At 38.6% G+C, this 14976-nt stretch overlaps 1 protein-coding gene and 1 pseudogene across 2 annotated transcripts; one reads left to right on the top strand and one right to left on the bottom strand.

The window, feature by feature from the left end:
• Nucleotides 1-5278, top strand: LOC110429187 (scarecrow-like protein 13 pseudogene; annotated as a pseudogene). The gene is made up of 3 exons (XR_016352321.1): nucleotides 1-452; nucleotides 1816-3825; nucleotides 4054-5278. The product of XR_016352321.1 is annotated as a scarecrow-like protein 13 pseudogene (transcript).
• Nucleotides 5279-5374: 96 nt separating this feature from the next.
• On the bottom strand, nucleotides 5375-8672 carry ZAP1 (zinc-dependent activator protein-1). The gene is given in 7 exon segments (XM_021417997.2): nucleotides 5375-5681; nucleotides 5683-5877; nucleotides 5879-6260; nucleotides 6547-6705; nucleotides 6773-6941; nucleotides 7028-7601; nucleotides 8405-8672. Coding segments are annotated over 6 exon segments (1518 nt in total). The 5' UTR covers nucleotides 8405-8672; the 3' UTR covers nucleotides 5375-5642.
• Nucleotides 8673-14976: the final 6304 nt, after the last annotated feature.

The following is a 14976-nucleotide window of genomic DNA, read 5'->3' as shown; positions in this document are numbered from 1 at the left end:
TTTAAAAATCAACTCAACCACCTCATCCTTACATAATTGGCATGCCCTCAAAAAAAAAAAACTGTAAATATTGGTTGAGAAAACAAAATAAATATATTTATTATTTAGCAAATAATAGATTTATGATGCAATTGACCACGTGTATTTAACAAGGCTATTATTGTCATTTCAAAAGTCCAATAATAGTATAAGTAACTTGCAAGACAACTCAGAACATATTTTTCTTTATTTTGATGGTAATCCTGTAGTTTTGGCACAATCAATGGGCTTTTAATGATTGATCAGTTTTATTATAACGCACATGTGGCTCTTCGGAAAAGAAATAAAGCACTTTGCTGTCTTATTTCTCACTCCCTCTGTCTCTCTGTCTCTGTCTCTCTCTCTCTCTCCAAACTCAAAGCTGCGTTTTTCTGAAGTGATATTTACCATAGCTGAGGATTCCTTAGAATAAGGTGCGTATGTTAAACCCGTTGATTTGACGGTGGAAGTGAATTTATTCTCTCAAATTGAGTTTAAGATTTGTTTTTCTTGTTGCTTTTTCTTTTTTGAATTCTGGTCTTTTATTGGTTCATTTTTTCTTTTGGTGAGTAAACTTGTTTTTGGTTTCTTTATTGGGGGAAAGGTGAGTATTATGGTGAGTGAATTGAGTTTAGTGAAAATGGGTCGGTGATGGATCAGCTAAAAGTAAGATGGTTTTCAAGTATTTCCAGTTTTGCTTGGAGTTCTGGTTGTTTTTACTCTAAGATTCTACTCTCTGTGATGTTGAATGTTTTGGTCTTTTCTTTTTCTTTTTGCCCTTGAAATGGCTCTCATTGGGAGTCTCAGTGTCACTTTCCCATGTTTATGGTTGATGCTTGATTCTTTTTTCAAGAAGGAATTGATTGCTTACTGGGTGGTTCACACTTGTTAGAAGTCTTGTTGGCAATGACAGAATTAAAGAAAGCAAAATAAAGTTAATATTTTTATGTAGAAGTAAGCGATATTGTCACTGTTTTAAGGTTTTAGTTTAGTTAAAAACTAGTCTTTTAGTTCTAAAGTTCAAGCTTCTCCTACTCTGCAAGAACAGGATGCCTAATGTGTGATGATCTGCTGCAGAAATGTGTTTTATTTGTTTATGAAATGTCAAACTCAGTCGTTAGAGTTAGCCTATAAGAGAGAATGCCTAGTTATAAGTTGAAGTTCTGATTGGAATAAAACTCGATCATCGGCAGACTGGAATTTAAGTTTTAGCTGTCATGGTTGATATATATATATATATATATACATATATTTCTAGATGCTTTTTTAAATAGCTAATAATATACTTTTTTTGTCTCCCTCTGTGTCAAAGATGTGTTTTGTAGGAAGGTCCCCCATGCACCAACTTGTAAAGGAATGTAGCAGCGAGAGTAGGTTGGGTTATTCAACTTTGTTATGCATCCTTCTTGTTAAAGGTCTAGGAGCCTATTGTTGAAGTGGTATTAAGCGATGATATTGCATCTCTCATTTTTATCAATCTCATCACGAGGAAATGTTTCTTCGTTTCTTGGTATAGGTCCTAAGATGTCAATTGCATAGCAAATCCATGGGGGGAAAAGGAGATCCTTTATGGATCACTTCTCATTCTCTGCTTTAAATTTCTGGGGAGAGGAAAAGGAACAAAAGATTTTTATTTGTTAAATAAATCTTCCAGATTGTGATTCTTTTTCTTTTGTTGTCTGTATAAACTGATGCATTCTCTATATTTACGAATCTCAGTGTTTCCTTGCCCACTGGGCTAACAATATATTTTGATTTTAAACAAAATGTTTGCTTTGCTTTCCCTTAAATTGACAGTCAATATTATTGTGGTTGGCATGATGTACCTGGACCTTCTGTTGTATCCTTGATGCTGCCATTAAATCTTGCAGATAGAGAGACAGAGATGGGAAAAATCTGGATACTCAGGGGCAAAGGCTCATGGTGATGTTGATTTCTCTCCGATATGTTTGTATGCAACATTTAGCCTATCAAAGAGAGTCCGAGGCTTCTTAAGTTACTGCAATTAGAACCAGGATACAGCAACAAAATCTTAAATTCTGACTGTTAGGAACTGTCATTTCGGTTTCAAAACAATATTCTTGCCAGGCTTGAATCCTTTGATCTCCTAAGCCCTCTATAAAGGGACGGAGACACTGTTGAAGTAAATTATCCATCAGTGCAAGCATCCCTGCAACACACAAGTGCAGTTATGGCCAGCAGATTGTACCATCAAGTAAAGCAGGAAGTTGAGCCCTACTGCTTGCCTCAATTCCCAACTATTGATCGCTCTTTCTGCTATAGTGACAGCAGCCAAGGATCCCACTTCTCTGTTAAGAATTCCTGTGAACTTTATTGCACTTTGGAGTCATCTTCTGCAAATGGAAGTTACACTGTCTACAACTCTTCATCAACTGTCAGTTTCTCACCCAATGGAAGCCCAATGTCACAGCAAGAATCTCAGTCATATCCATCTGACCTGCATCACTCTCCTGACAATACCTATGGCTCTCCTATTAGTGGTTCCTGCATAACTGATGATGTAAGTGATTTGAGGCATAAGCTGAGAGAGTTGGAAACTGCGATGTTGGGGCCTGATTCTGATATTATTGACAGCACAACATCACCAAATATGGGCAGCTGGAGTCTTGTAATGGATGCAATCTCCAGAGGGGACTTGAAGCAGGTCCTTGTGTCCTGTGCAAAAGCAGTATCAGATAATGACCTGATGATGGCACAGTGGTTAATGGATGAATTGCGTCGGATGGTGTCAGTTTCTGGGGAGCCAATCCAGAGGTTGGGAGCATACATGTTGGAAGGGCTTGTGGCACGACTTGCCTCCTCAGGGAGCTCAATCTACAAAGCTTTGAGATGCAAAGAACCGGCTAGCGCTGATCTATTATCTTACATGCACATTCTTTATGAGGTTTGTCCCTACTTCAAGTTTGGTTACATGTCTGCAAATGGAGCCATTGCAGAAGCCATGAAGGATGAAGATAGAGTTCATATTATTGATTTCCAAATAGGTCAGGGAAGTCAGTGGATCACTCTCATTCAAGCATTTGCAGCTAGGCCTGGCGGGCCACCCCACATCTGCATAACAGGCATCGATGATTCCACATCTGCTTATGCCCGCGGAGGAGGCCTAAACATTGTGGGAAAGCGGCTGTCTAAGCTTGCGGAGCATTTTAAAGTGCCATTTGAGTTCCATGCTGCTGCCATGTCTGGTTGTGAGGTTCAGCAGGAACATCTTCGAGTTCGACCTGGAGAGGCTCTAGCAGTAAATTTTGCTTTCATGCTTCACCACATGCCTGATGAGAGTGTCAGCACTGAGAATCATCGTGACCGACTGTTGAGGCTGGTTAAGAGCCTGTCTCCAAAGGTTGTAACCCTTGTTGAGCAGGAATCTAACACGAATACAGCTCCGTTCTTCCCAAGGTTCCTTGAGACATTGATCTATTACACAGCCATGTTCGAATCAATTGACGTGACTCTCCCACGGGACCGTAAAGAGAGGATCAATGTTGAGCAGCACTGCCTGGCAAGGGATGTTGTTAACATCATAGCTTGTGAGGGGCCTGAGAGAGTGGAACGACATGAGCTCATGGGAAAGTGGAGGTCAAGGTTCAGAATGGCAGGGTTCTGTCCTTATCCTTTAAGTTCCTTGGTTAATGCCACCATAAAAACACTGCTTGAGAACTACTGTGATAAATATAGACTTGAAGAGAGAGACGGGGCTTTATATCTTGGTTGGATCGAATGGGATTTGGTTGCTTCTTGTGGGCATGGAGTGATACAACATAATAATTTTTATTCTCGTTCAATCTTGTACTCACACATGGGAATGAGTGGACTCTTAACTTAGAATCCCTAGTTAACCCTGTTCTCTACCATCTGATCAAGGCCTCTGGCATGCGGGAATTTAGAAATTAGTTTCTTTCAGGGCCTGGGCACTGAGCTTTGGTAGGTAATAGTCTTAGTGTATTTTTCTCTTGGCTGCCAAGGCCAATAGCAGTGGTGTTCATTGAACTGTGTTAACTCTTGATGAATCAAAAGCTGGCCAGCTTTTGCTCAGTCATGTCGTTTCGCTGTTGCACTTCTGTATGCGGGCTGGAAAGAGAGACGTATGCACGCGCGCTGGGGTGCGGGCGGCGGCCACCCGGCGCGCCGCGCGCCCGGCGCATCGCGGGCGGCCGCCGGCGCGCCGCGGCCGCCCCCAGCGGCCGGTAGCCGTGGACACGGCGGCCTGGCCGCGGACCGGCGCGCGCCCGCCGCCCCGCAGCGCCCGGCGCGCCGGCCGCGCCCCGCGGCCCGCTCCGGGCGGCCGCCGCGGCGGGACGCCCACGCGGCGAGGGCCGGCACCCGACGCCGCGGCCGCCCAGATCAGAGAACCGGCGGGCCGCCGCGCCGCGGCGGCCGCGGCGAGCCCCGGCCCCGGACCGGCCGCCGGGCAGGGCGCCCCGCTGCGCGGTCCGCAAGGCCGCCGCCGTCGGCGCCCGCCGAGCGACCGGCGCGCGCCAAGCGCGGAGCCCCGGCCCGCGGCCAGCCCGCGCGGCCGCCCCCGCCCGCGCGCGCTGGCCGGCCGGCGGCCAGAAGGAGCGGCCTCCGGCCCCCGCCCGCGGCCGCGCGACCGGCCTTCCCGCGCCGGCGCCAGGGCCACCCGGCCCCCAGCCCCGCCCGCGCGCCGCGCCCGCGGCTTGCGCGGCCGCGGCCGCGCCGCGCGGCCCCGCCCGCCCCGGCCGCGGGCGCGCCCGGGCGCGCCCCCGACCCCCCCGGCGCCGGACCAGGGGGGCGCGACGCCGCGCGCCCGGCGCGGCCCGGGCCCGCGGCCGGACGCCGGGGCCCCACGCCCGCACGCCCCCCACGCGCAGGCCGCGCCCGAGGCGGCCGGCCGCCGCCGCGCGCCGACCGAGGGGCCAGCGCAGCCGACGTGGGCGAGCCGGCGCGCGACGGCAGCCACGGGGCCGGCGCGCGCGAGCGCGCACGGGGGCGCGGCGCCGGCCGGCGCCCGGGCCAGCGCCCACGCGCCGCGGGCCCCGCAGCCGCCCCCCCCCGCCCGGCCCGCCGGCCGGCCGCGCGCCCAGCGCGCGGCCGCGCACCGGCCCCCGGCACCGGCCCGCGGGCCCGGCCGCAGAGCGCCGCCGCGCGCCCCCGGGCGGCGCCCGCCCCGCCCGCCGCGGCCCGCGCCCCGAGGGCCGGAGCCCGCCCCGGCGCCCGAGCGCGGCGCGCGCGGCCCCGCCGCCGCAGCGAGCCCCGGCGGCGGGCGCCGCCGCAACTGTAGTAGAAGGAGTTGATATGCAATTTCTTGTTCTGAATGAGTGCCATGTTTTGACGGAGATAGATGATTTGGCCATTCCCAAGATAAAACGATTTTTCCGTCGTAGGGAGTCGGATGGCTGTAAACCAACCAATAAGAGGGTACGAAACTACCAGAATGCTCTCGGTAAAGATTAGCAGGGACGCCTCTTTTATATCAGATCTTACCGTAGGATAAAATACTAGTACTTCATGTTTACTCTCGCATTATTTACCGGTTGAAATAATTTTACACATGGGGATGGCTTGCCCAATATTGATACACCCAACCAACAGCACCGCGAGCAGTTCCATTTCAATACAATGCCATTAGGACCATAACTAAACCTTCATCCCAGTTCAGCTTTGACAGGTTCTGCACTAGGCATTTCGTTGCTCATCAAAATTACACTCAGGATGCGGGGTGATATGGACCATCTTATCAATGCAAACCGTATCATTTTCTGATTTAGTTTCTAATTTGTTACTCAGTTGCTCCTTCGATGTATTCTGAGAAATCGATTTATTACGAACAATCATATCATTGCCATCGCCCTTACTTTCTTTACTGGGTTGCACCTTCCCCACGCCGTTGCTCATTTGACCCACTTTCAGGACCTGATATGGGTGCATCGACCACATCAACACAAACAGCACCGCTTACTTCTGACTTAGGTGTAGACTCACCATTCAATTGCTCACTTGATTTATTCTCGAGTCCAGAACTAAAGATGAACAACCATATCGACGCAGGCAGGCTCACTTTCTCTACCTTGGTGCCAGATTCATCATTATGAGCTGCTGAATGAACATTTACTCCAGTTGTATTGTGAGTAACATTCCTAGTTGGAGGAATATCATGGTCATGTCGTCCCTCATAAGTAGTAATAACCAACTTTACATCATGAGAAGCCCTCTCCACATGTTTCTTAACTGGGCATCCAGGATTTGAGCACCTGTAGTAACTCCTACATCACATGTGAGCTGAGAGTCAACTTAAATCCAAAAGCTGCAGTATCTATATACATGTAAAGAAAGGAGGAAAACTTTCAAAGGTTAAAAAGCATCAAGGAATATGCATCAACTGATATCTCGGCAGGAGAAATAAGGACGCATCTCCCCTTATGATGAGGAGATTTCCAAAGTTGGCGTAACAGTGTAATCATCTCCATAACCAATGAATGAAGATAAAATGTAAATTAGACAAATTTAAGTATTCGAAATGTGCATGGACAAAAATAACTTGAAACATGCCTGGGATTAGGATTGCCTTTAACTAATTTCTGCCCATATTTGCGCCAGCGGTACCCATCATTTACAATGTCAACCTCACTCAGAGTCTTAACAACCATACGTGATTCAGTGGTTTGCTTCTCCACTGGAGATGCATCAGCATTACTATTTTCTTTCTTCCTGTTCAGTTGATGACTGTTACATAAAGGTTAAAAGGAATAAACACACCAGAAATAAACTAACGTACCTTCGTTTTGAGATCACATGATCATCATCACTATCAGCAACATTTTGTATCCTGATTGATTTTGAAGGAGCACCTTTCACATTTTCACCGGCAGCAATAGCTAAAGGCTGAAAATCATCTTGTGGCTCTATTTGGCGAGGTGTTTGGCTACGTGCATCTGATGACTTGTCTTCAAATATGAAGTCAGGTAATAAATCAGGCAATTTATACTTAATTAGATTAGATTAGTTGCAAATGCTTAATATGCTTTCTTACCTTTGACAACAGTTGGAGAAGCATTATAAGTTTTCTCTTCAACAACAGAGACAACAACGCCAACAGCTAGGGGAAGGTTCAGTGGCTTTGGATGATCATGCCGACCAAAATAAACAGTGTCCACCATTTTCCCATCATGTGAACGTTCCAATTGCTTTTTCACAAGGCAGTTTGGATGTGTACATTTGTAATAACTTCGAACAAATTCATTTCCTTTAACAAGTTTTTGACCATATTTACGCCAGTTATACCCATCCTCTGATGCTTTCTCACGTATTATAGGAGTGCTCCCTTCTGTACCAGGTAATGGAGAGGGAGTCATATCTGGAGTAACCGAAGTTTTGTTGGATATCATAGAGGAAACATTTCCTCGCTCTGATTTTGAGGTCTGGACCCCAGAATCAGTAAGCGGAGCTTTCTCTGATTTAATTGAGGGAGTTCCTCCCCCTTGATTGGATTGTGGTAAATGAACTTTACTATCAGAGATTTGTTGCAATCCATGATTTCCAGCATCTGGGCTTTGTAATTTATCTCTACCAACTTCATCTGTTATACACTTCCCTGAAGAAACCATCTGAAGTAAAAAACCTGTTTTCAGTTATCGGTATTTCAGCAAAGCCAAGTTACCATTAAGATAAGCCCATGTTGCTAGCCCCAACCTAAAAAGGCATTTGAAAAAATACCTAATATACACTAAAACAATAAATCAATAATATGTACATGATTAAATGGCAATTAGATAATTCCAGAAGGAACCAGCTGAAGTAGATCAGCCAGCTATGCATCTTGGCCGTTGGTAGAGTAATTTGCCCAGAAATTTGAGAATAATCATATCTTATTGCACCAGGTCATGTCTAGCTTGTTTGACAATAAGTTTCAGAATTAACTACTAAAACCTTCCCCGCAAAATTATGCAATTCAAAAGCACTCTCTCTCTCTCTCTCTCTCTCTCTTTTTGTATGCTTATGTTGAGCATGACGGAAATGCTTCCAAAACGCCAAAGCAAGCGAATCCTAATTCAATTATGAAAACAACAATGAAATTTATGAGGTTAATTTAATATAAGAATTAAGAGAATTCGTAAAGTTCGTTTATTTCTTTAAACTTAAACTAACACAAGACAGCTATCAAATCACCTAGAACATCTCTCACTTTTAAACAATGAAATTTATAATATTTCAATTATGAGAAATTCGAAGACCATGGTTTTCCAAACTCTATAGCTCTTTTTCTTCGAATTTCTCAGCAGCCAAACAGAGTACAAATACATAAAGAGCCATAATTTCTAGAAATACGTCGGAAAACGGTAAATTCAATTCAATTCACTCCAGAAATAAAAACTGAACCAGCTAAATACAGTAAAAAAGAAAGAGTTACCTATGCAAGTGTCGAAGAGACCATCAAGAAACCCTAACCATAGATCACGTGGAAAGAGCGTGAGTTTGCGAGTCGATCAGAACCGTAGATCACGCCGGTTATCGTAATTGCAGCCAGGAAGCCAAAGTCGGTTAGCTAAATTGTGGTAGTAGAGTGGGGAAATAGCGTTTCAGGTTGTTAATGTCTAATAAAAAAAAAAACAGTCGGGAAAGGAAGAGGAGGAGAGCTATGGGAAAATAATTGAGTACGGTACGTAACACTCGAGTATCTGTGTTTCTTTTGTCTTGAGGCGCTGTTATTGGTTGCTTCTTGGATATTCTTTCCTTATTTTGACTTCTTGAGGCGGTTCCCTTTTTGCTTATTGAACCCAATTGCCCACTAAATTTTTTGTTAAAAAAAAAACAGCCAAGGTGGTTTCCGACTATGGCCGAATAAAAAAGTGTCTTGCGGCTAGTCCTGCCCATGGCCGGAACCTTAAAATTAGATATTATAATTTTAGACACATCATGATAACATAATATTAAAAGATACAAAATTAAATAAATTTAAATTTAATTTTATCATATTTTGCATCTTAATTATATCAACACAATTAAGATATAAAAATTTAATTGTGATAGACATGAGTAACACCTTTAATTAATTGTCATGAAAATTTAACCGTATTAAATATGAGTAACACATTTAATTAATCATATTAATCATATTTAATTATGTATACATGACATATTTATCAACTCATTAAAATTAATAATCAAATACTATTTTAACTTAATTTATATAATTTTAAATAATTATTTTAATTTCATAAAGATAATAATGTAATAACGCTCAAACCCTAATTTTTTCTTTTGCTTTCTATTCATTGGATATTTTGTTTTTATAATTATTGATTTTAAATTTAAATAATAAAATTATATTTAATTATAAATATTTTAATTTAATTGTATTAGGAAAAAATTATGTTTGATCTTGTTTATTAATCGTATCATATTGTATAAAAACTCTTAACACGTTTAATAAACATGTTAGTCTTATCGTGTCATATTATGTAATTATTAACGTATCTGTATACATATTTCAGATACTGATACGAATAATTATTCATGTCATGTTTTAGTTTAGTTTTATTGTGTTTCATGCTTTAATCGTGTCAACTTGTCAGATCTACTTCAAATTGAGTTTTAGATAAAATTTTTAAAATTACATTCAATTCAAGATATAATTATAATTATAATTATAATTATAATTTTAAATATAATTAAAATTTTTTTAATATAAATGTGTTTTTAATATTTAATAATAAATTTAAATTAAATTAATTTAAATAGATGGATTTAACTTGAATGCAAGCATAATTTTTAATTATGTCAATATAAACACTTTTACTTACATGCTAAAAATCATTTGGATTAAGTCTCTCTCGTGATCTCCTAAAGATAAAAGAAATGATTCAGGAATTGACTTTTTGCAAAAACAAATTTTATTTTTGAAAACTATTAAGGTGTTTAAAAATTTCATTGGTTGATTATTTGTAGAAAGTAAATATTCATTGAATTATTATTTCTTATATTTATTTATATCATTTATGAGTAATCTAATAATCAAAAGTTAAATAAAAAGGCAATGATTTTTAACTTTTACATATATAATAATACCTATATTTAATCTTATTTTTAGAAAATTAATTAGTATTCTCTTTTAGTACATCAAAACTTAAAATATAAATTCTAAATTTGAAGAATATATATCAAGCTTTTTCTTCGAAGAAGAAAAGGAATATCAAGCTTTTTATTAGGATAAAATATAAGCTTTTTGGTGAAGGTCATATGTATTCACCCACACTCAGCCTTGGGTGCCTTTGGTATAAGAAAAATAAGACACTTTCCTACGAATTTAATAAAACGGAAGGAAACTGCTTTCTTAGGAAAATGACTTTACCGTGGTAATCTCCTTTCAAATCAATGGAAGAAATGTGATTTCCTTGGGGGATGAGGGAAAGTGCAAGTTGTTTTGAAGGACATAATTCCCTCGGGGTTTTTTCCTTTCTTCAACCTATCAGCCACCATTTTTGTTTCCTCTAGTCTCTCTTCAACTTAGAAACCACCATTTTCATTTACGCTCATCTTTCTTCTCCAGCAGCCAGCAAGGGATAGCAATTTTGTTGAGTTTTGGATTGCTGACATATGCTTTCCTCTAAGGAGTGCTCCTATCTTCCTAAACCTGTCAAAATGGGCTAGGTTCATTTTTTATTGAATATAAGGTGGGTTGGGTTGAAAAATTTAAACTCGTATTATAATCGGATCTAAATGGACCATCCTATCAGATCAGTGGGTTAGGGTGAGTTGAGGCAGACCAACCCTGTGGGTTAGAAAAAAATTAATAATTTTAATTAATTTAATAATTTTATATATTTAATTATATAAAATTAATAATTTAGTTATCAATGATATTGCATATTTTATATTTCAATGGTTTTAATCTTTACTTGTCAAATTAATAATTATAATTTAGATTAAAACTTATTATCTCTTTTTCTTTTATGGTAATGAATATTAGATTATAAATTGATAATGATTTAGACATTAAGACATCATTGCTGTCTACATAAGATTTAAATGTTTCACTTAAAAATGAGGATTGGGGAAGATATAAATGAGTCTTAAAGTTTCTATTATTTGGTTAAATACTTATGTTTATGGGATGGTAGTTTGCGTTAAAGATTTAAACTTTATTTATGTAATTTATTTGTTTATTTATAGTTGGTGTAATTTATTTGTTTGTAATATATTTTTATTATTCAATTTATAGATTAAATCATAAAATAATTTTATTAATAGAAAATTTGTTTGGTGAAATTATAAAAATAATTTTTTTTAAAAAAAAGAAATAGGCTAGTCTAACCCTGCCTATGGGCTAGCAACTGGTGGGGTGGGCTGAAGTTTTGATGGCTCATGTAAAAAATAGGTTGACCCGACCTAACCCATATTTTTTCAGCCCACAAAGGCTAAGATCGAGCTAGGTCAAGCTAGTCCATATTGACACCTCAATATGATAAACGTAGATATAAAAGGGTTCTTGTGATAAGGAGATGAAGCATTGTAAACAAGTAAAGGTTGTATTAAAGGTGATAAAGAAAAAGATAAGAGTAATGTTTAAAGTATTGAGCTTAGTGGCAGGTGAAAGAGACGAGGTAGAGAATTAGATAATAGAAGATAATTAGAGAGAGAAGTTAAAAAGATAAGCTTGAGGTGAAAATGTTATGGGTCTGGAAAAAAATCCTTTAAATGAATTATGAAGGTTTTATATATAGTGCTAGAAATGGAGGTAAGAATAAACTTCAATGCATGTAATGAATAACGTTATTAAGAAGTGTTTTAATATTGGGTGATTGTTACTAAACTTTAATGTTGAGTAACAGTTAGAAGCTCATTATGTAGCTATTGAAGTAATGAATTTTTTAATCATTAATAATATAATAAGATTTATTTTTTAATAAAAGGTAAAGGGAACAAGTATACGGGTAAAGCTATATGAGAATCAGTTTAGAGAAAAAGATATATGTGAATAGGTACATGAGAACAAGGTAAGAGAGAAAACACTTGTACTCAAGAAAAGGTTAAGCGAAAGACCTTTTAACTATCTTTACATATGAGTCACCAAGCTAAACTCTTTGAAACATCTCAAGATGAAAATAACTCATGAACCTCACCACTTATTCCGAGTTGCTTTCACTGTTATTCATGTAAAGTGATTATTTTGTGAGAAGTAGCTGTCACACTTGTATTAGTTGTTCCATATAAAGTAATGCTCTATTTATTTTAGTTGTTCTGCATGAAATAATACTTCATTAATTTTAGTTGTTCTACATGAAGTTGTACTTCACTTGTTTTAGTTATTCTCATTATTCTCTATACAATTTGTAAACATCTAATAAAATATCCGAGTGCCTCTATCTTAGAGCACAGTATCATATGAACATTTATTAATATCTTCAGGTGTCCATATAAACTCTTGACCCATATTTGTAGATTTAATCATAACATTCATAATGTAAAGTACTCAAACATTAGCCACATTATCATAACATGTTCATAATTCGTAAACATAAACATAAACATAAACACAAGATCGACTCGCCAGTGAAATATGGCACGATCTTTAAGCTGTAAATGGCTGCTAGATCACCTACCAAAAGAGGAACAGAACACGTCTCCATGATACTGCTTGCTATCACAGAGCTATAATTGATCTGCAACAAAAATAGTGTACGAAAATAACACGTGAGTCACAAAAACTCCGTAAGTGGATATAGGAAAGGAGACAAACTAAGGGAGATAGAGTTTTTCATAAACATGCACTTCTAATCTCTTGTCATTTATTAACCATCTCATCAAATCTATATAGTTCATAAAACATGATATTTAAATACATTTTAATAGCATTGCATGGAAAATGAGTTCACATAACCTTTTGGAAATCATTTGGCATTGAAAACCTTTATCAAATCATTTACAAATCCATTGCTGCAATCAATTTATCGATACGCACTAGAATGTATCAATACATACAAAGAATCTATCAATACCTTTAAGGATGTATCGATAAATTTCACACAGAATGCCTCCTATAGCATTTTGTTAAAAATGTATCGATACATGTGGAGTATGTGTCGATACTTTTGCCACAAAACCCAATTTTTTGGGCAAGATTCCGTTCGTAACCATTCATAAGTCCCATTTACCTTAAAGACCATGCTTATAGGCTATGGTCCATTCTAACCAAGCCTATACTCATATTTGTTAGTGATATATCTCATCATCTATCTTCTATAATTGTAGCATGCCTATTTTATCATGTATCATGGCAATCATTCCTATTCCACAAAATATTAAATCATTCACTAGCATGGCATAGACTCCATTGATTTCTCATATCATTTCCTAACAAATGGGTTTGTCCCATTTAAGCGAACAGTGGTTTAACCTTTACTATTTCAGGTTCTTAGTGCACTTATGAGAGTGGTACATCGGTCTCACCCACGAACCTTCGAGTGGTCCCATCCCACTTAGGCAAGTAGTGGACAAAGTCCTCGTTATCGTTTAGTTCACTTTGTGTGAACAAACATCATAGCTATGTGAGTTGCACATCGACCTCACCCACAATCATTATAGAAATCTCGAAGCTTAGAATTATTCTCATCCTTAGCTATCAACATATCCATACATCATTCTCATAAACCATTATCATGCTCAGCCCATGGAGTATATAATTTTCTCTACACATACATATCATGACATTCATTCATATAAACATTTCTACATATAACTGATGACATGCATTTCACATCTTAACTTGAAAGGAAATCATATATCCTTCAACATGTTGACATCATACATATATATGTCATATCGTTCATAAACATATTGTCATCATGTACATACATAACCTTATGGATGAAATCTCATGCTTCCATCATACCTTACATGCTACATAATGTCAAGCATGTATATCATACCATTCATCTTATTTTGAAGGAAAACATTTAAAAGGACTTGTCTCCCTTATTGAAAACTAATAAGTAGTAACATATTTACAAACATATTAGATTGGCAAATGATTTGAAAATCTTTGTGTCAAACATATCACAAATCGTTATCAAATCTGGTCCTTTGAACATTTTTTTGAAAACTTCATAAAAACCTTATAGTTCAAATTCTTTCATAAGCCATTTATGGAAATAATATTTCAACATGCTTAAGCAATCATTTCCATAAAAATCATGCTAACTTTACCTATTAAAATACTTAAAAAGGTGTATCCACTCACCTAATTGAAGGTTCGAATTCCCAGCTCCAATCACAACTCTGTTTCAGCATACTCCGTAGAGTTTTCAAGTATTCTTATCATACAACAATCATCACAGTTATTTCCTAGAATAAAAATCTTGTAATAATCATTTTAGGTACTTTTGAAACTATTTACTTTTAGCTAAACTATTTTTTTAGCTAAAACTCATACTCAGAAACCTATATATAAATCTTTCATCCTTATCTTAGGTGAGCTTAGATGCTTAAGAAAATTACAAAACCTTTAAGCTTTAATTACCAAAAGAAAGTCTAGGTAATAAAATCATATTTTTAAAAACTAGTAATCAAGATTTAAAGTTTCTAAAGTTTAAAAATGTCACTTTTTTCATAACAACTCAAAACCTAATCATTTAATCATCAAAAATAAAAATTTGAGTAAAAAATGAGTTGAGCAAGTTTGAGTTGAGAGAAATACCTTAGAAAATCAACTGAGGGTTGAAAATCCTCTAAAATGTGAGGTATTTATAGTTTTGAGTCTCAAATACATTATTACCCTTTTTAGTTTTCTAAAAACGATGAAATGTATTAATACATTTGGACCATGTATTGATATATTTGGTTTTGAAAAAATTGTACTATGAACAAGAATCAATACGTGATCATATATATCAATACATTATGAATATGTATCTATACATTTGAAACAAAATGTAGGTTTTGAGACAAATCACTTATGAAACCTGGTCAACTTATTTACATTAA

The sequence above is a fragment of the Theobroma umbraticum genome, unplaced genomic scaffold (genome assembly GCF_002168275.2).
Source record: "Theobroma umbraticum cultivar Fairchild unplaced genomic scaffold, ASM216827v3 scaffold_44.0, whole genome shotgun sequence".
NCBI classification, from domain to species: Eukaryota; Viridiplantae; Streptophyta; class Magnoliopsida; order Malvales; family Malvaceae; genus Theobroma; species Theobroma umbraticum.
Note: the sequence above shows the minus strand (reverse complement) of the source record. Positions and strands in the feature narration are given on the sequence as shown.